The following is a 20,036-nucleotide window of genomic DNA, read 5'->3' as shown; positions in this document are numbered from 1 at the left end:
TGGGACAGTATCAAAGCAGCCATAAAATCTAAAAATACTTTATAATAAAATTAAACCATACTAAACAAGACAAATGATTACACTTAGCTTTATGCCCTCAGCTTTCTAAGATGATCTAAATCATAGTTCCCTTTCACATGTCCTATGCAACTGGACTGAAGCCTGAAAAAGATAAGAGTTTAGAGCCTTCCTATAACTTCCCCAGCTTCTGTTTAAAAATATCTTGTATTCTGTTCTAGATCTGCCGTTCAGAGAGTATGATAACAACTTCCAATTACATTTGATTTCCCTTGATTTCATACAAGAAAAAAATAGATATGTTCTATACATATATGGCCTTCCTTTGTCCTTGTTTCAAAAAAGTTTGATCATATATATGATACATATATAATGATGCACATACCACTTGTGTAGAAATCCTACTTTTTCAGTAGCTTTATTTTGGGCTGTGGCTTGTTTGCTTCCATCTTTTTTGTAATTGTGTTTCCCCTCCTTTTGCAACCTAAAAACTGTGTAACATTGAAGCACTTCTATTTCCAAACTGGCCCTTAATTGCTACCACAAAGAACATCTGTAGGTTGTTTACACATAGACTGGCATAATTTCTAGCAGCTCTTACCTGGCACAAGAGACTTGTAGTGAACATGCTGGCAGCCAAGTTTATTAAATATGCAAAAGTAACACAGTTAGAGGGCTTCATTTCTTCTGGTTTGCAGCTGTTAATTTTTTACTTAGCCTATAATTTCTCTCTTTTTCTAGAATAACGTTCATTAAGCTTCAGCACAACCAGCTTGAACCTCCAGGGAACATATACCTTCTCAACAATGTACTGGACCTCAATGATGCTGAAGCCTGTATTTTGCTCATTTACAAAATCATCTTTGCCTCCTCAAATTTTGATTAGCAACGTTGAATATTAAAGATAACATACTTAACCCCGTGCATCATACAGACATCTTAGACTGAAGCATAACCTTGGCTGATTCCTAAATTCAACTCTTAAAATACTAACCACAGCCAAAGCCATCTTTCATTCTTTTCTCACGTTTTTCATTGTTTACTTGTTGCAGGGGATCTCCATGCAACTGTTCTTTCAAGTTTCTTCTAGTATGAACAGATTACCTGTTAACTAAAATTGAGGTTCGTTATAGTTGCATAGGAAAATGTTAGCTGCTCTTCAGCCACACTACAAGATCATTCCACTGGAACGCATGACTGATCACTGCTACTGTCTGCAGATCAGCATGTGTACCAACAACTACTCGTGTTCCCAAATGCATATTGTCTTTTATGCCACAGGAACAGGTCAGTAACCATAGACAAGCTCAATTAGCTGTTGTATTACACAAGCAGGCTAAAGTTCTACCCTCCTATTGCAGAAAACCATGCTCCAAGTTTTAGCAATGCTATTCCCTCTGACACATTTCTTTTACTGTATCAACCCTAATCCAGACCTGAAAATAACTTTTAGCTGGTACCTTCAATTTATGAGGCTGCTTTAGAAAAGGAAAAGCACTCCCAAAGTATAGAAAGCTAGTCTGTATTTCAGGCTTTTCTACTCTAAGGCATTATTGAACGCTAGTTTAAATTGGAGACTTTTGCACCAGATAAAACCTGCTAGTCCTCAGAACCCGATCATGACTTCCAAAGATTTCTCTACAACCATGAAATCCATGGGGTTATGAGGTTTTTTTATTCTTTTCCAATTAAAAATAACAAATATTGACACCATAATCCAAAAGCAGCCCTTTTTTTTTTTTTTTATGGTGTTTGCTAAGAATGACCCCCATTTCAGTCACACAACCATCAGAAACACTTGCAAAATGCATATTCAGGTTTTGCTGTCAGAGGGCTAGTTTCTCTCCTTGTGGCAGAGGTCGTTACCACACCTCTGGAAAGCAAAAAAGGAGAGTAAATACTCTTGCTTTCCTCTCAGACAAAACTGCTATGCTCTGCTCATCCCATAGAGCCTAAGCGGCCTGAAATCCTGAAGCTTATCACTTCAACAGTAAGACAGAACTCAGTTATCTAGCAAAAAGGGGGTTTAGACAAAATAAACATATTTTAAAATATTCTAACCTAGTCCAGAAGTCGTAGAATCCATGTGTTTCCTAACTCTAAACATCTGTAACCAAGCCTACATAAGGGCCTCAACAGATCAGCTTGAACAGAGAGAGGGCTCATGGAAGGTCATGTCCAGATCCAAATTCTTCAGTAAAAACCTCTCAATTACCTCCCCTATTTTCATTTAGAAGCAACCTTATATAGAGGAAACAATGTTTTGTTTCTCCATTATAAGGGATGAGCGTCTTCCACAATCCAGTTATTTGGCTAAATTATCTACTTATATAAAACAGCTGAATTGTTTAAGACTGTTTTCCTTACTGAGGGCTACAAGAAGAAATTCCAGAGCTAGTTTATCGCTGCACTGTTAGGCTATATGAAGTGAAAGATAACGGCCTGCAAATAGATATATAGCTATTTCAGTGAGAATATCTGAGGGACTGCTGTTGGCTCCTGATGCAAACACATAGCAAAGAAGTGGAATTCCATTGAGAGGCTTTTAGTTTTTCTTTGTTTCTCCCCTCTTCCAAAAGAGGAAAATGTTGTCCTTGCTAATAAAAAAAACACAGGGGGTGGGGGGTGGGAATATTTTGTGTAATCTGTAACTTATATTATGCCTTGGTCCTAATCTCAGAGGAACCCAAACATTAAGAAGTGGGTAGCTTTCATTTAAACACTGAAGTTTAAAATTTGCTTTCAGTAACAGAGGAAAGAGGAGAAAGACATTTGTGTTTCAACTAGTTTCCAGTGTTGGAACTTGCAGCAAATGAATACTTCTCTTTGTAGCAAACAATAAGAGAATACTAACCAAGAGAGTTACAGTATTTGATATGGAACATTCAAAATTAAACATGAAGGGTGACTGATTAGTTCAGGGTTAATAATGCATTCTTCCTTAAATAAAAAAAAAAGAAAAAACCATAGTTCAAATTGAGTCCAAAGATGGCAGGTGACAGAAAGTAGCGACCTCAGATGACTGTTCTGGGACCACATCCCAAAACCCAGCACAATTAAGCACTAACCGGTCAGCCATCTCAGCACAAATGCCAAGAACTGAACAAGCATTGAAAATCAAAATCTCTGCCTGTCCCCAGGAAGGATGCTCTCTTCAGGTCAGAAATTTGAAACACCAGAGCAGAGATGACAGCACTTCCCCTATTAGCACAACACAGCCCACAGATACAAGGCTCAGCAGCAGCTGAGAAGCATCTACAGTATCAGCAACACCAATTTGTTACTTCACTTGTAGCACCTACCATATTTCCCATACACCAGAAACAACCAGTAAATAGAGTTCCACTATGACTATGAAAAATTGTTTTCTTTTACAAAACACAGGATACCAATTATCAGGAACACCATTGACATCTTCCCACATCCAATTAACCAGCTATAAAGTACGATGTAAGTTACTTCTGCTTTGAAGTAGAATGCTTTGCGGCGAAGTATATCAAGAGTACCAAGCATGAAAGTGTCACAGGGCAGCCAGAGAGCCATGCAAGTCTGCAAGCAGTAGATATGAAACGGGAAGCTCGCAGGGCAACTTTTGAAGATGAAGTCTCATGGAAGCTTGTCTTGATTAAAAACAGAGGGGAAGGCAAAAGTAAGGGCAGGACTCTTCTAGAGTCCCTGATGACTAGCAGCAACATGACAGCTTCAAATGGCACTATCTTCCCAGGTTTCTTAAAAATAAGCTCAAATGATCTACATGAGGCAGAAGAGAAGAAAGATGGTCAGTTCTCAAGATGGGAATTGGTGAAACACTATGCTGTTTCAGGCACCTACTCCTCCAGGGTTTCATGATTTAGGCAGGGTAATTGAGCCCTAAGGGATAGATGGGAAAAAAAGTCCTCCCTAAAAAATGACAGCAATCGAAAAGCACTGTGGTAAAATACTACAGTAAGACTGTCTCATATCAAATATTGATCCAGCTTCTGTAAAGACGTGAAGTTCATGGAAGTTCATTTTTCCATTAATCCTACATTTGTGCCTTAATAGAACTAGCCCATATTTTCTATGCATTTTCATTCTTGCTGCAATAACAAAATATTTGCAGCTCAAAAATCAGACTTGCCTTTAAACGTAAGAGGATTCTAAAAGCATGTCCTGAAACACTTCACTCCTCTCCCCTCCATTTCTTCCTTCCAAAATACTACTGAAATGCTATTAAAAAAAAGTTATATTTTAGAACCCATCTCCTCTCCTGTTAAGCTGCATTCTGCTTGCAAATAGGAATGACTGGTGCAGCAGTTAACAATACTGAATTTACGAAGCTTTATGTCCTCTCCCATTTTGTTTCTCCTTGTTCACTCACCTTAGAGAAACAATTTTGTTTCTAGAGAAGCCTCATACATTCACAGAGCACTACATCACAGTCCTCTGTAAAAAGCATTTACAATAAAGTACCCATTTATTTCACAGTTTCAATTGGCACTAATCATAATTAGACAAATGGCAAAACAAAAAAGTTACATTTAAGTCAGCCTCATCACTCAAGATGTGCACAACCTTTCTCTGAAAGTGGCTAGCAGCACATCCTTCTTTCTGAGTTTTGAAAACATCATCTGAAAATGCAAAAGCGGGGGCACGTTAGATGACAGGAAGTTTTACGCTATATTAAAGTGCCTTCTCATCACAGCCACAAAATTCAGATATGCACCAAATGCCTGACTGTACCACATTGTTACCATTGAAGTTACACGACAGCAAAGGGATTCACAAATGAACACACGCTATGGCTGTACAGCAGCCTCATAGCATGCCCAGATTTGTATCAAAATTCAGCATACTAGTAAGAATTTTTCACGTGGGGTAAAACCATGAAGTTGCTTTTGACAGGGTGTAGGCAGTCACAGCTAAAAACTGCTGCACTATAGTTTTGACTATTTTAGTCTTAGTTTATAAGCTAACAGGGCACTAGCACAGCGAATCATAGAAAATCACAAGTTGGAAGACCTCTGGAGGTCACACAGTCAAACCTGCCAATTTCACAAGCCAATTTCCAAGCTAGGTCTGGCTCCTAAGGACCTTATCCACTATAGCTTTTTAGTACCTCTAGAGATGAAAATACAACAGCCTCTTTGGGCATCCCACTCCAGCGCTCAGCGACACTTGCCGTGCAGAATTGTTGCCCTTCCACCCAATTTTCCTGCTGCATCTTGTTCCCATCGCCTCTTTTCCTGTCACAGGAAAGGAGAGAAGACTCCATCTTCTCTAACAACCACCACCGGGCAGGCAGTAACAGCATTTGGAAACCCCTGGAGCCTTCTCTCCTGCAAATTAAATGATGCCAGCTCCCTCAACCTCTACTCCTACGTCACATGCTCCAGCACCCAAGCGCTGCACTAACCCCAATCTCTCAATATCTCTCTCGCAAACTGGGGGCCTGAAAACAACTATGTTATTCTAGACATGACCCCATGAGCGCTAAGCAGCGGGAATAATCACTTCTCCCTATCTGATGGCTACCATCTTGCTCAGACAGCCTGTACCAACACATGGGGTTATTCTTTCTCAGGTGCAGGAATTTGCTTTGGGGTCTTGTGGTTTTTTAAAAACCTTGTGGGGTTCCTTGTCAGACCATCCCTCCCACTTGAGGATCCAATGAATGGGAACATATTGACTGTTCCTCCACAATCTGGTACCAGTCACAAACGTGCTGAAGGTGCACTCTATCACAGTGTTTCAATTCATAACAAGGCTAAACAGTACCTTGTCTCAGTCCCAACCCTTGAGGAACACCAATGGTCCAGCCAGTTTTCTTCCCACCTTTTTGCTCATCTATCCTGTCCACATCTCCGCAATTTAACTATCAGACTGTGTCAAATGTCTTTCTAAAATGAAGATCAGGGAATACTATTGCTTTCCCTTCATCCAAAGGGACAGCAACAACTCCCTCACAGAAAGCAGTCAGGCTGGGCACTCTTAAAATCCATGCTAGCTCTCCACAGTTGCCTTCTTGTTCTTTTATGCTTGGAAATGGCTTACTAAACCAAACCATTGCTTGGGGACTTACTAAACATTTTCTTTAAGGACTGAGGACGCATGGCTTCTTGGGAAGAGAGACTTAGTGAGTTCTTAAATCTCACGATCAAGAGGTCTTCCCAATACTTTACTACAAGCTTTCTCCTTGAAATTCTGACCATTCCTCTCAGTTCCATCTCCAATCACAACCAGATTCTGCATCTGTGCCAGTCACTTGACTTCATGAACCAGCTTATCCCACTCCTCAGGAAGAGGATGGGGGTTCTCAGAATCTTATGCGTCTCTAAGTTATCAAAACAAGAACATATCCCCCCCAGTATCCCACTGATTTTTTTTACCAGATGCCTCCAAAATTCTAAAGGGAATCAATCATAACCTGTTAACAGTTAACAACTGACATCTTGCCTACACACCAAAGCCTCTAACTGTCCTCATGTCACTGAAACTGCATACAAAGGTACAATTTGATACCAATGAAGAATTAAATTTTATTATAGCTACTATATTTCCAAGTTGCATTTCATTTGTTGTCCATATTTCTAGTTTTCACATCTTTTGACTTATTGGATAGTTATTTCCAACCTTCATCTACTTCTTTTTAAAGCCATTAAAAGCTTTCTCCCTTCAGCCTTCCCATTGCTTCTGTAGTTGCATGATTATTCTATAATAAATGCCAGAAACAAATCAATTTTCATCTCCCAATAATTGGGAGATGCCTATCACTTCAAGTATTCTCCCACCAGTTTTCAGCTTTCTAACTTTTAATCCATATACAAAAACAAATTATACCCATATCATTCATTTTAAGTGATCATTGACTTACGTGCATTCCTAGCATTATCATTTTTGAGAAACATGAATAGGCTATCTTGTTGCACTTTAACCTCTGTAAGTCTTCATCAGCTGTACGTTAACCCTGTCCTGCTTACCATGCACTCAAGTCATGTTTCATCCCACTTCTCCACATACACTATCTCATGAAATCACAACAGATACCTATACTTGTACACACTCATTTTCAACACAAACAAGGAGCAGGTGTTTGGAGGTGGGGTGGTTGCCATTTACATTTCTCAGTTGTTTTCTAAAAAGGTAAATCAAACTCATCAGATGCTTATCACTAGATATTATTTACTAAATCTCCTGTTTCAAAACAGCCATTTTTTAAACACCAGTGCACTTTTAGCCTCATTGTGTTTCAGTAGATAACAGATGTTATATCCAAGGTCTGGCCTCCACCTTCTATAAGGCTTTATGGTAGATCTAGATCCAATTAGAATGTCCCTTGTATTACCTGAACAATATTGAGAAGCCCAGACAACTTCTCTCATCAAAAAAAAACCCTGCATAATTTAGCAATGCTTTGGTGACAGAGGCACTGCTTCATCTTCCAATGAACAACTAGCTTAATACAGTAGCCTCCTTCAGGACATGCTTCCAAATGAACTTGTTCTCACTTCTACTGTCCAATAAATATGTACTACATTGCTGCTGTAATATCCCCTCTTCATTCACACTCGATAACATGTATTTCATACCTGAATGCGATCAAGTGCCAATGATTTATTTTCTAAATCAACTTGAAGTCATGTAAATATTAGAAAACTCATCTTTGTTGAATTCATTGGCACCAGGATTGACCTACCCATTTCTCCCAGCCTTTCATGCTTTCTTTGTCCCAACCCCCATGACCTTCATGTTTTTTCAAAATTTCATAGGAGCAGAGCTTTTGCTGCTACTCTCAAAATTCAACATAAATGTCCTCTGGAATGCAATCACCAATGTCACAGCAGAAGATTTTGGCTGACCCCAGCATTCACTGTGGTTTTAACTTTCTGTGCTTTTATAGATTTAAAACTACCCATTAAAAAAAAAGGAAACAGCTGAAAATGAGAGAATTGCATTATAAGTTATGTATTCATGAAAAAGAACCACAAGACATGTTTGTCATGCATCATTTCTTTTCACAGCTGAGGAAGTCAGGAACACACCTAAGTTAGCATGGATCATTTCAAGAGTGAAGACCCACGTTGGATCAGGTTTGAGGTTAAGTGTTTTATGTGAAGGGGTTTGATTTATTAATTTATTTTTAAAGAGGGTTCTTCTCAAGAAGTCATCACAAAAGAAATGAGATAATACTCTCTTAGCTACTAGCTATGTTCCTCAGTCTGTCCTCCAGTGGCTGAATGCTCCAGTCCCTGAACGCTAGCAATGTGTTTCAAAAATACCACAGAAAGCTCCACAAGTAGGATACATATTTCAAGGTAATCATTTACCTGTCTGACAGATATGCACTATTCTTTCACCTCTGTCAGGGAAGTTAGAAAAAGCTTCCCAATTTTCTACTTCATTTTCAGAATTAATATTGTAGTTCTGGTCTCTCAGAAGAGATATATCGATTTGTACCTTACCATGATTTTTGATGTTCCCAATAAAAAAATCTAAATTAATTCTTGTCTGAGCTAGTTCAATATACCCAATAGAAGACATTCTTTAGGGAGCAATCACATATTAGCAAGAACACAGAGCAGATGACAGGCCCTACAAAATATATTTCTGGTTGTTCACTCTGAGTGTCAAATTATTACAAGAGAGTTATAACCAAAGCTACTAACAACAATAAAGCAAAACTTATTACACATTGTCCTTTCAACACAATGCTAAGTGTACACGTTTTGCCCTGGTATGCCACTGATTTCAGTGTAAAAATTTAAAGTAGCAATACCAGTGAAAAGTTACATCTGGCAAAACTCACCGTGGTATAAAGGAATTAGTGAAAGAAAGAGCAGCAAGGGAAGAAATACCCTAAACCTTGGATTTCCTGTTTTTCAGCAATGCTGTTATATGTCAGAGTGGTTTTTTTTGTTTCAGCTTTTAAGAAGTTTGCAAATTGAAGACTGTGCATGCTGAGCGCTCCTGTTACAGAGCTGCTAATAAGAGGATCAATTATTACTTTCCCCAAATCAGTTCAATAATAGTCTTGTTTATTCTTTTATAAACAGTGCAGTTTTAAACACTAACTTCAAGAATTTGTCTTAAATATTTCATTGGCACTCTGTTATGCTTCAGAGGACACTTCACGTGAAACATTTAGATGCTAGTTCGTGAAGCAACTTCTCTGTACGCAATGCAATAATTCATATACTCAGTAGTAAATAACTTCTCTTTGGCAGACCTGAACTATATCAGTGCATCCGAAGACTTCACAAGACATGTACAAACTTGTGAAATTCCAAAGACAGAAGTATATAGAGCACTGCAAGAAGTCCTTCCTGACATGCTGTCATAGTTGCTTTTAATTTGTAATTTCCATACCATTTTCTCATCTAAGTATTAACATTTCCATCACCAGACTCCCATATATCACTGCCTTACATTGACACCTGCTGGAAGCGACTGGGATTGTAAACCATTCTTTTTTTCCCCCAAAACCAGTGTCTGATTTAACTCTACAGGCAGACCAACAATTCTACTTTCAGTACACTAAGCACAGGCATCTGAAAAAAAACTAAGCCATGCGACCTTTTAGCAAACAGAGAAACATACAATGTGTAATTCTAAGGTACAAAAAAAATCCCAAGGCTATCACTGCATAGATTCTCAACTAGAAAGTATATTTTAATAACAGACTTTGAGAAGATTATTTTTTACTAGCCATCAGGTAGATTTAAACTCAACAAAGTAAGTATCCAACCATTTACTAGGCTCTCAGGCAAATTAGAAAATTATTATTACTGGAAGAGTTACCAAATATCTCATTTGACAAACATTGTTAAAAACAACTTATACACAAAAATGTGACTAAAAAGCTTTTAAAGTGCTTTTAGTTTCCTAGTGCTTATGAAAAGGCAATTAAAAACTATGTCTTTACATTAATGAAAAAAGATTAGCCTTGTTCACAACAGCAAACAGGGTTGCTTAATGATAGAATTGATAAAGACAAGAATAACTGAGGCATGCTTGTTGAAATACCTTGTATGTACACAAACTATGTCATTCCTCATAACGAAGCTACACCTTTTAGTACAGCTTTGTAAACAGAAACACACTGAAACATCCATTTGAAGACAATGTCATTTTCCCCATATGCCAGAACTCTATAAGCTTCACTGTTATGAATGAGATAATGCATTATACCCTTTTCTTACTTAAACTCTACTACAGAGGTGGGATCTCTTTCTTGATGTCCTTTTTGTATTTTTCGTAATAGAAGCCACATTTCAGATTGAAGCAAGTGTGAGGAGCTACAGAGGCTTTGCTTTATCATCAGAACAACACGTGGTCACGCACTTTGGTTTTCACAAACCTTGCATGCAAAACTTAGGCATAGCTTCACCAAAAAACAGGCAGTTTAAGTATCACAAGCAGCAAGAATAAAAAGCAAAAAAAAGAAAAAACCACCAACCCCCCAAACAAACAAAAAACCAAACAAGTTCAAAGGCAACGAAATCTAATTTCTATAAGGTTATGTAAGTATACAGCCAAAGACCTCTCCAATTTTATATTTTTCCAAAGCTACAAAGCAGGATCCTTATATTAAAGTCCAATAATACACCACTGTATAACCATTCCACGCAAGCAGTAACAAGCACTAACACCGCAGCAGTATTAACTCATGGACTTTACAGACCAGTTTGAAATTTATTTTTTTAAAAAAATTCTTTCCATCTGATGAGTGATCAACCTACTTGAAGATTTTTACTAGGTAGCTTAGATCATCACCACAGTACTAAAGTTCTGAACCACTGAACCTGTGCAATAAAAAAGTAAACACAGTCTTAGTGGAAGCAGAAATAGTCAGCCACCAAAACAGGTAACAGCAAAAATACCAATATGAGTGACAGCCTACAACACCACGCTTTTCCTTCAACTTATCCTTATTTATCTCTGAAAGAACTCTATAAATACAGGCAGGTGAAGTCAAAATTTCGTAGCTACGCATCATTCTGCTAAACTCATTCCTAATTAAAAGTTTCATAAAGCTCAAAAGTAAAAACACTGGGTAGGGAGGAATGCAGTTATGCTACATAATGGGTACCCAGGAGTTAAAGTACTGCATTCACCAAGAATTAACCAACTCCTCTGGAAAAGGAGATGTGGCAGTATTTTACAAAAGGTAATTGAACATTAATGGTTTCCTTCCAGACACTTAAGTGGTAGGCGAGAGCACATTTTTTTAAAAAAATGTATCACTGACAAGCCCAGGGGTTTTTTGTATTTCATTCTAACAAAAAACGCGCACAAGAGCACAGCAGGCTTTGAAAACACACAGGATAGCCTAGATACTTTTGACACTCATCCCATTCTTACTTTCTTTTCTTTTTATCAGAGCACAACAGTAGTTAGCATTAGACACACTCAAGATTTAGGACTTACATTCCTTACCTTACAAAGCTTCTGGTAACGGGGAGAAGAAACTGCCATCCTCTGTAAACGATGCAACAACACCACAACTTTCTGCAGAGACGTTCTCACCACAGCCATCATTTTAAGTTTGCCACACTTCTGAAGACACCTCAGAATTTGCATTATAAATGAAGAGCAACTATCATTTCCTCCCGGTCACTGGACAATGATTTGCCAGCTTTCTGAGCATGCTCTCTTCCAGGACTGCTTTTGCGAGCCACAGGCTTTATATGTTTCAAAGGCAAAGGAGGTTGATATAGCATAAGTTTCTCTCCCAAAATAACCCCACGAGACAAATGCAAAAAAAACAACAGCCGTCACGGATTCTTCTAACCAGTATTGCTCAGCTCTGCTTGTGCAGAGGGTAAATGAAGTTGTTGAGCAGCCGAGCGTCTGCCACCGTTCAGGAGGGCACTAAATAGCCAGGAAAGGTTATTAATTTAAGCCTGCAAGCTGCAGGAACAAAAAAGGAATTCCTTCAGGAAGACGGCTCCAGTGTATCACAACAGTTGTTCTCCCCTAGTAGCTGCTTTCTATCAGCAGACTGAGCATTTGCTCCCTCACTCTGGGAAAGGATGCTCTCGCTCTCAGCCTAAACGCAGCTCTGGCAGAGCTGTAGAGTGAGTGAATAACAGACTGTGCTATAAATCTTGAGAGAGGAGCAGAGGAATACCTGCCCTAATTATATCAGCCATACGTTAAAGGCTAATAAATCACACAGGCGCTTCTCAAAACTAGATTACCTAATACAAAAGGAAAAACCATGGGGGGTAAACCTCTCTGCTACAAAAACTCTTAAAGCTAATTTAGTCAAAAGGATCTCAAAGGAGTCTCACTTGTGCCAGAAAGTAGGAATGTTTTTCAGGAGCCATTTCCGATTAAAATCTTTCCCTGAATAACTTGTTAGGACAAGAAGGGATAGGGTTTTGACAAATTAAAAGCATACACTTGTGCCATCACCCCTTTTTCTAGACATGCTTGATTCCAAAGAGCTAACATCATTTTGATGGTTTTCCCATGACAAAGCAGAATTATTCAAGCCATCTAAGGATGGCAGTAGGATGATCAAGAGCATGGAAGCATTCTGCTACCAGTGAGGCATTCCCAATGCAATATAGCTATTTCTTTTTACTTCCCAATGTGTCACGATGAATCTACCTAAGCCCGTATTAGAGGGGCTGCTGTAGCAAAGGTTCAGGGAGGCCATTATGACCACAGTAGGTGGTAGACACTATTACAAGTAATCATATTATTTAATGTGCATATTGCCAACATGAACAGGCACATAGACATTCCAAGCACATCAATCAGCACAGTATAGAGGCACCAACTACAGGTAGCATGACAAGTTCCTATGATCCTAGAAAATGCATAGCTTAGATGCCAGTGCATTATACAGTGGTTTCTCTTTTCTCAGATACTTTCCATCCGAGGGAATGAATGCCAGGTGCAGGTTCTTCATACAGGATGTTTAAAAACTCTTCCCATCCAATTCTGCTAACACAACCTTTTCATCCTTATTTTTGTAACTGAATCAATACTTCTACCAGCCCTCAGGAAAACCCCTTTTACTGGTACTCTATTTTGTTCCTGATCTGTCTATCACCAATGACAACATCATTTTGAAGAAACAGAGCCTTCATTCTGCGCTGTATATAGAAATCTTAGCACCTGTATTCTCCACCTTGCCAGATTCACCTTCCCACCCGCCCACATCTCCACCACTCACTTGAACCATTCCCCTGTACTCCATTGATCCACACTTATATCTACTCTTCTTTCCCACCATAAGTCTGTCCCCTTTAACCTACCAGCTCTAGCCTACCATCATTAGCTGACATGCTGTTAACCGAACATCTTTTGAGGAAACCTATGAAGCAGCACAAGTGCAAAACCACTGAGGCAATCAGAAGTAACTGTACAAGAGCTCAAACCTTGTCTGTGTAAGATAGAGCCCGCAAGCCTACACCTGCCGCCTCCTTTCATTTCTGCTTTTTTCCTTCCCATCTAATATACAAGTTTGAATCAAGCAGCAAGACAAAGAGAGCCCACCACTAGTCATCACCACTAGTTGATTCTAATTTACAACAAAACAAAACTTTGAAATTATTTTTAATGCCTTTACATCTGTAGCCACAGGACTTCACACACATTGACCCAGCATTGCTTCTTACTATTTCCTAGCTCATTTCCTGAATCTTGCTTCAAATTCGGTTTTGACTTCTTTCCGGTGGCTGCTAAATGTTTTGCAAGACCGACTGGAGTGTTTTGGCACTAACCTTAAAGGAAAGTCTTCTGCAACATTTAGATACTGAGAGAATAAATTGAGGAGACTGATACTATAATTGTGAATTTCCTCCTTTTCATGAGGAAATTGTTACAACACTCACATTATTTGGATAGTACTATTGGTAGTCTCAGATGTTGCAAAGGAAGGCAAAACAAGGCTTCACCAGTGCCCAGATCACCAGTTCCACTGTAGAGTGGCTTGAGCTGCTGCCGAATAGGTCAGCCCCAAAATTTAGTGGAGGATAGTCCTCCTATGCACACACACAGATGCCAGTTTAACAGATGATCGTATTTTGAAAATACATGACAAATAACAATTCATCATGTTTTGTCTATGTTCAGCACATATTTCACCTAGAATTTATCACACCTTAAACTCATAGTAAAGTTCTACTCAATGGCCTCGGGGACAGAGGCATCTATCTCCATACAGAGCAGAGAAAGTCATAAGCCCTGCATTCTTCTTATAAATATTTAGAAGAAATACTTCTTTACATAGTCAAAGCACAAAGAGAACAACATTGCTATTTTATACCACACAACAGGAGAAGAACAGGAAGTTATCTTTGTTTAATCAGATATTAAGCTTAAGAGCTTGCAAAGGAGTGGGTTTGATTTTTTTTCAGGTACAGCAAGACATTAGAGTTTCATTTTGTTTTAAGAAGTTAATTTCAACAAATATTTGAAAAGAGAAATGTTGATTTTGGAGTGTTTGCCACTGTCATGATATGAACGTCTTCAGTTATATTTAAAGTGAGCTTGAAAGATGATAGGGGAAAAAGTTCATTTCAGAAGCCATTATGCTATGACAGTCTTTGATGTGCTCTGCTTAACTTATCTGGTAGTTGGAAAAAAGCTCACAATATTGTGTAAAGTCATGGCTAAGTGATTATGCTTCATGTGCACAATGCGTAGAAGCATAGAGTCACAGAAAAAGACAGAGATAATGGTATTCTGAACAAGTGGAGGCCATGCTGAAGCACCTACGCCTACCTCTCGCTGCTTACAAGGCATGGTCAAGAGCTGTTTATAGAGCTTCTCCACACAGCAAGCAGTCTTGCCCAGCAGTTCTCCCCTCACAAATCACAAGTCTGGCAATTTTAACCAGACTGCAGCACAATGAAGGAGGGAGAACAATCTTCCACAGCCAAGGTGCTTCATAGCTACATAGAGTCAATAAGCAAATCATGGAACAACAGCTTTATCTTGGTGTGATTGACTACACAGAATGCAAGGCAGTGCAGAAATAAGTCTGTTTATGCACAGTACTGCCTCATGTTGTCAGCCTCCCGTGGCCGCCATTTTAGCTCTTCCACCTCCACTACAGTAGTTATTTGGGCTTTTTTTGCCCATAGAGAGTATAATATTAACTTCTAGGTGTTGCCATTACAGACTAGCCTCGGCATTTCATAAAGAGCCACATCTCTACAGCTGAGTTACCCGACTGACCAGAATTACATAAACATTGGTGAGTGACATGTCAGCTTCAACAGACACAAGCTTCCACAATATATTTTTCTCTTCCTTATGATTACAGTGAGCAGCTTGCTATCAGATACTTTAAACTGTCTCATTTAGATTTAAACTGTTTCATTTAGATTCAATGTATATATGTTCAGATTAACAGCACCATTGAAAGCAGTGCTTTTTCTTTTTTCATTATAAGTTGTTCAAACCCCATGAATTTAGACTACAGACGACATTATTCCAAACCCACAGTGCAGGATTTAATAACTGATCTAGCCACCCAGTTCTGTGCATAGCAAAATAACTGTAGTAAATAAGGCAATCTGAGGAAAAAAGTATATTAAAAACGTTCATGAGAAAGATGACACATGAACAGTGTTCACATCAGGTAAACAGGACAAAGGAAAGTCATGTATCACAGAAACACAAAATCCTTTTAGCCAGTTATATTCAACCTTTTGCTGCCACAGACCCAAAGATATTAATCTTTAAAGAGCTGTCAGGCCTCCATACCCTTTCTTCCTGTTTCCCCTCAATACACTGTACCCTTAATGCAGACTGCACCCAGCTCCTCCCTCTACCTCCTATGTCCCCAAAGGAGATGTACGAGATATGCAAAGGCAGGAACAGCCAGATGATATGGTACTCAGCTAGTCTGTCCTTCTTCAACAGGGAGAAGGGATCTCCCCTCTAGATTTTAGACAAGTGAGGGTGTCCACATATTAAAAAGGACTGTAAGTGGTGTCAGTCTCCTGCTCAGCTATTTCTCAGGTTTCCAGTCAGTGGCCTGTACAGGAAGGCAGGCCCATTGGGGAGCTGCCCTAGCAGCAGGAGAGGGAGAAGAGATGATCTATGCACAACAACTTTTTGGATTGTTGGAAAAGCAGGAGGAAGGCAGCAGGCAGGGATAGGAGATAGTACAGCCCATGAGGGCTTGCTTGGAGGTAGGTAGATTAATTTGTTTGGTTGGACAAACACACAACACGACTTGGTTTCACCAGGTATACAATTCCTGAATACAGTCACCTTCCAATGACATATAAGAGCCCACAGTGCCACAGATGTCCACAAAAAAATGTATTTCAAACCTCAGGAAGAAAAATCTACTTCCTTCACACACCTGGCTTCTAAAATACTTGGTTTTAAACACCTTCCAATAGGCTGCAAGTTTCCCCACCCTATTAGATAGCTTTCCTTTATAACATTTGCCATTGAGAAAAACATGAACAGCAGCAGTATTATTTAGTTTCTCACCTGCATCTGCCTTCTGAGTTCCCTTATGCAGGCACTGTCCTGAGCAGTGTTCTCACGCTGGGATGCATCTGCTAGAACATTAACCGTTGTCTCTGCCTCTTGAAGCCACTTGAGGAAGCTCTCCAGATCCTTGTGTGAGGCCTGTACTGTCTTCAGCTCTGTCTCCAAGAAATTCTGCCTATCAACAGCTCTGAAAACAAGACAAGTGTCAGAATGTTTCCCCATAATATACAGCACTACATACATCAATGAGACTTATCTCTATTAAGAAACCATACGTCTGTCACAGCTTGTTTTATCATTATTTATATCACTGTGCTACCCACAGATGTTCTGAACCAGTTATAAATGTCACAGCCTTTTTTAAAAAGGCATGTGGAAGAAACAAAGCTATTAAAACCTAGCTTTTCCTTTTTGAGTATTACCATCACAGACTTACGCTACCGCAAATGGTAGAAGTGTTTTTCCCACGTGTGAAAAGAGTGAATGCTCTTCCTCATCAACAAAAACAATTCAGAGTAGAAGCACTTAGAATTTGGGGGATTTTTTTCTTCTTCTCTTACAGGAAGCAGAAACATCTCCCTAAATTTGTAAGAGTTAAAGTGCTGAGGGATGAAAAATCAAATAGCTGGTTCTTTCTGCTAAAAGACAACGCTTTTGACACTATCACTCAAGCGGAATAATACACCGCCATCATAACAGTCAAGCCATGCTCAAAATGCTTAAATCTAAAAAAAAAGTCTGGCAGAATATAGCCCAAATTTTCAATCAATCAACAGATCTCTAGTTGGTACAAAACCAAAAGGTTTTGTTTGTAAGAGGATTTTTAAGATGCAAGGACCCCATTTAAAACATTTAGATTATATTGTTGGTAAGCAACTTCAGAAGATTTCCTAGAAACAAAGATCACATTATACTCCTGTATAACAGAACTGTTTCCTTGTCATTGAAAGGAAACCCAGATGGGAAACTGTTATGAGTCAGCAATTTTAAAAGCTCTGATTGACAATGTTAATTAAAGCATGACAAGCTAAATGTCATCCATTTGAGGCTGTTATCCTGCAGTATCCCTTTTCCTAAAATCAGGGCAAAAGAAACAAGTCCCATACCAGCGCACTGAATAGAAATCCCTAACAGGGTAAATATCTAGAATGCTGCTGCTAAATAAGTAGCAAGTTTTCACAGCAAGCACTAACCACATTGTAAGATAAATTGATATTTAATTTCAAGAAAGACAAGACCAGAACACTCAGCATTTGATACTTTCACATAAATTGAACACGTTTCTCCAGCCAGGCCTAAACTTGTGTCTCCTGCCTCCTCCTATTCTGCTTAGGCTTTTTTTCCTCCTTGCCATTCTGTGGCAACAGTACTGCTCACCAGTATAAGGGAATTGCTGTGTTTAGAATCACGAATTTCAAAAGCAGTTAAAATATTCTTTTTAGAAAAGAAGCTGCACATGTTCAGTACCATTCACGATGATGTTTCAAAGCAGGTATTCTGGTTTACTAGCATATCAGAAAAGACAGATGCAAGGAAAAGCTGCCTTCCTTCAAGGGCAGTAAGAAAATCTCATGCAACCCCAATTCTGCCAGGCTTACATTCTTAAGTATTAGCATAACCAACTGAATTTTCTAGAGATTACTTGCAAAAAAGATAGTGTGGCAACCCCCACTTTAGGTGCTTAGGTCTTATTGTCACTTGGTAATAATTCCTTTATCCACAATAAGACTGTGTGAATCACTCCTGACTTCGCGCTTGCCCAAGTTTTAGCTACTGGCAAATGCCTAGCAGGGCAAGAAGTCTTCATTCTTGCTTCTTGCTTGAAGCTCTGGAATGCTTTACCCCTCTTGAGGGAAAAAAAGAAAAATTAGCGTGCTAGGGATCACAAATGGTTTGATAGATATTGCCTAGAAAAGATAACAAGCACCAGCTCAAAAGTTAGAGCACGCTAAGGAACTGCAAGAAAAATGTAAGGTAAAAACGGTTATGAGCTTTGACTTCAAAACCCTCTCCCTCTGCAGGGATTTCTTTCCTAGCAGGGGGTTAAGGCCAAAGGTGGAAGAACAGGAGTGACAACAGGAAGAACAGACTGGTAATAAAGGTGACCTTCAAAGAAAAAGAAATGCCCCAAAGGATGAAACACTAAGTGACCCAGATCTCTAAGTCTAAGTACTGATGTACTAGACAGGAACTGAGACAACCTGAACTTTGTAGCTAATAACATTCATTGAAGAATGTCGTCTTCAGCCGGAAGTTTTAATTTCTCAAACTTTCTGCTTGACTGAAATTAAAGAATGAAATCCTATTACAGTCCCACTGCTGTCATGATATTTGAATTAAAGCTGAAAAATCATTCCTTTCACTAAATACGTACTCCAGCAGTATATATTAACACAGATTTACAACTAATGTTCTAAGATGATATGGATGCTTTCAAAGAGGACCTGTATAGCAGTAGCGAGCAACGCTTTTACAAAGCAGACGCAAATACTTTCATTTCCTTCCAGTAAAGGCCACAAATGTAAAATAAAAAGCGATGGCAAATTCTGTACTGCAGATTAACGACTACCCCATGCTATAAAAAGATGACTCAGATTTTCAAAGGTTTCTAATACAATTAGAACAGCCTCAAAGGACAGAGGGTCCTTCCAGGATATAAGAATTAAATGTAAGGAGAACCTGGAGAATCCTTTACAAATGCAGCTAACTTCACTTAACACAGTGATAATGGAAAAGGTCTAAGCAGATTCTATCTGCAAAGACACATCCAAGAAAAAGAAACAATGCCAAGCTGAGGAACTTCAATCTCTTCATGCCAACAGTTTAAAATAAACTCATTCAACTTTACACGCCATGACCTCAGTCTTCCTGGTAGTGTTCTTGTGCTATTCAGGACTGTGATTCTCCCAGGTGATGTTACTAAGGGCCCCTTCCACAACCTCCAAGCATGGGAACAAACTAGTATTTTAAAGCATTTTGTTATAAATATATATCTGTGCTTATAGAAGCCATAGGGCCACACGTATGCTCCATGTACAATCCCTGCACGTCCTGAGATCTGCCACATGAAGTAAACCTTGTCACTCAGGTTCACTAGTATTTCTATTTATTGCATTTAAAGCAAGTATAAAAACATTCATTCCCTTGAAAAGGTGCTTTCACCGCACATTCTCCCCTTTTAATTCTACTCCGCTGCTCCATGGGGTTATGTTGAGCAGCTCCACGCTCTGGCTGCCCACTGGCTTTTGGAGTTCTCCTTTACATTCTCTCCCTAGTTAAAAAACAAAGCAGATACTCATCTTCCTAAGGCTGCAGACTGCAAAACGGTAGCCCCCGTGATAATTGGGGAGCTTCAATTATACGCAACAGAATACAATTGCTTATTATTCCAGACTTTAAGCAGATTCAAAAATAATTAGAGGCTTCCAGGCAGGAACTCTTCTTGCTGATCACCTGCTCTGAGTGGTGGGTAGTTTTATGCCAGTTCTGGCCAAAACACTGCAAAGTTTGAATGTGAATGAGACTACTACAGAGCTTTAGTCTTCTGTTACTGCTAATCCAACAAGGAG

The 20,036-nt window shown here is 39.1% G+C and overlaps 1 protein-coding gene across 6 annotated transcripts in view; it reads right to left on the bottom strand.

Annotated features, from left to right (window-relative positions):
• Window positions 1-20,036, bottom strand: part of UTRN (utrophin) — a 383,596-nt gene that overhangs the window by 201,082 nt on the left and 162,478 nt on the right. For all 6 annotated transcript variants that reach the window (XM_064446971.1, XM_064446972.1, XM_064446970.1 and 3 more), the window contains one exon: window positions 16,465-16,654. In XM_064446971.1, coding sequence (XP_064303041.1) covers window positions 16,465-16,654 — 190 coding nt within the window. The remainder of the gene's footprint in view (window positions 1-16,464; window positions 16,655-20,036) is intronic.

The sequence above is a fragment of the Phalacrocorax carbo genome, chromosome 3 (genome assembly GCF_963921805.1).
Source record: "Phalacrocorax carbo chromosome 3, bPhaCar2.1, whole genome shotgun sequence".
Taxonomy (NCBI): Eukaryota; Metazoa; Chordata; class Aves; order Suliformes; family Phalacrocoracidae; genus Phalacrocorax; species Phalacrocorax carbo.
Note: the sequence above shows the minus strand (reverse complement) of the source record. Positions and strands in the feature narration are given on the sequence as shown.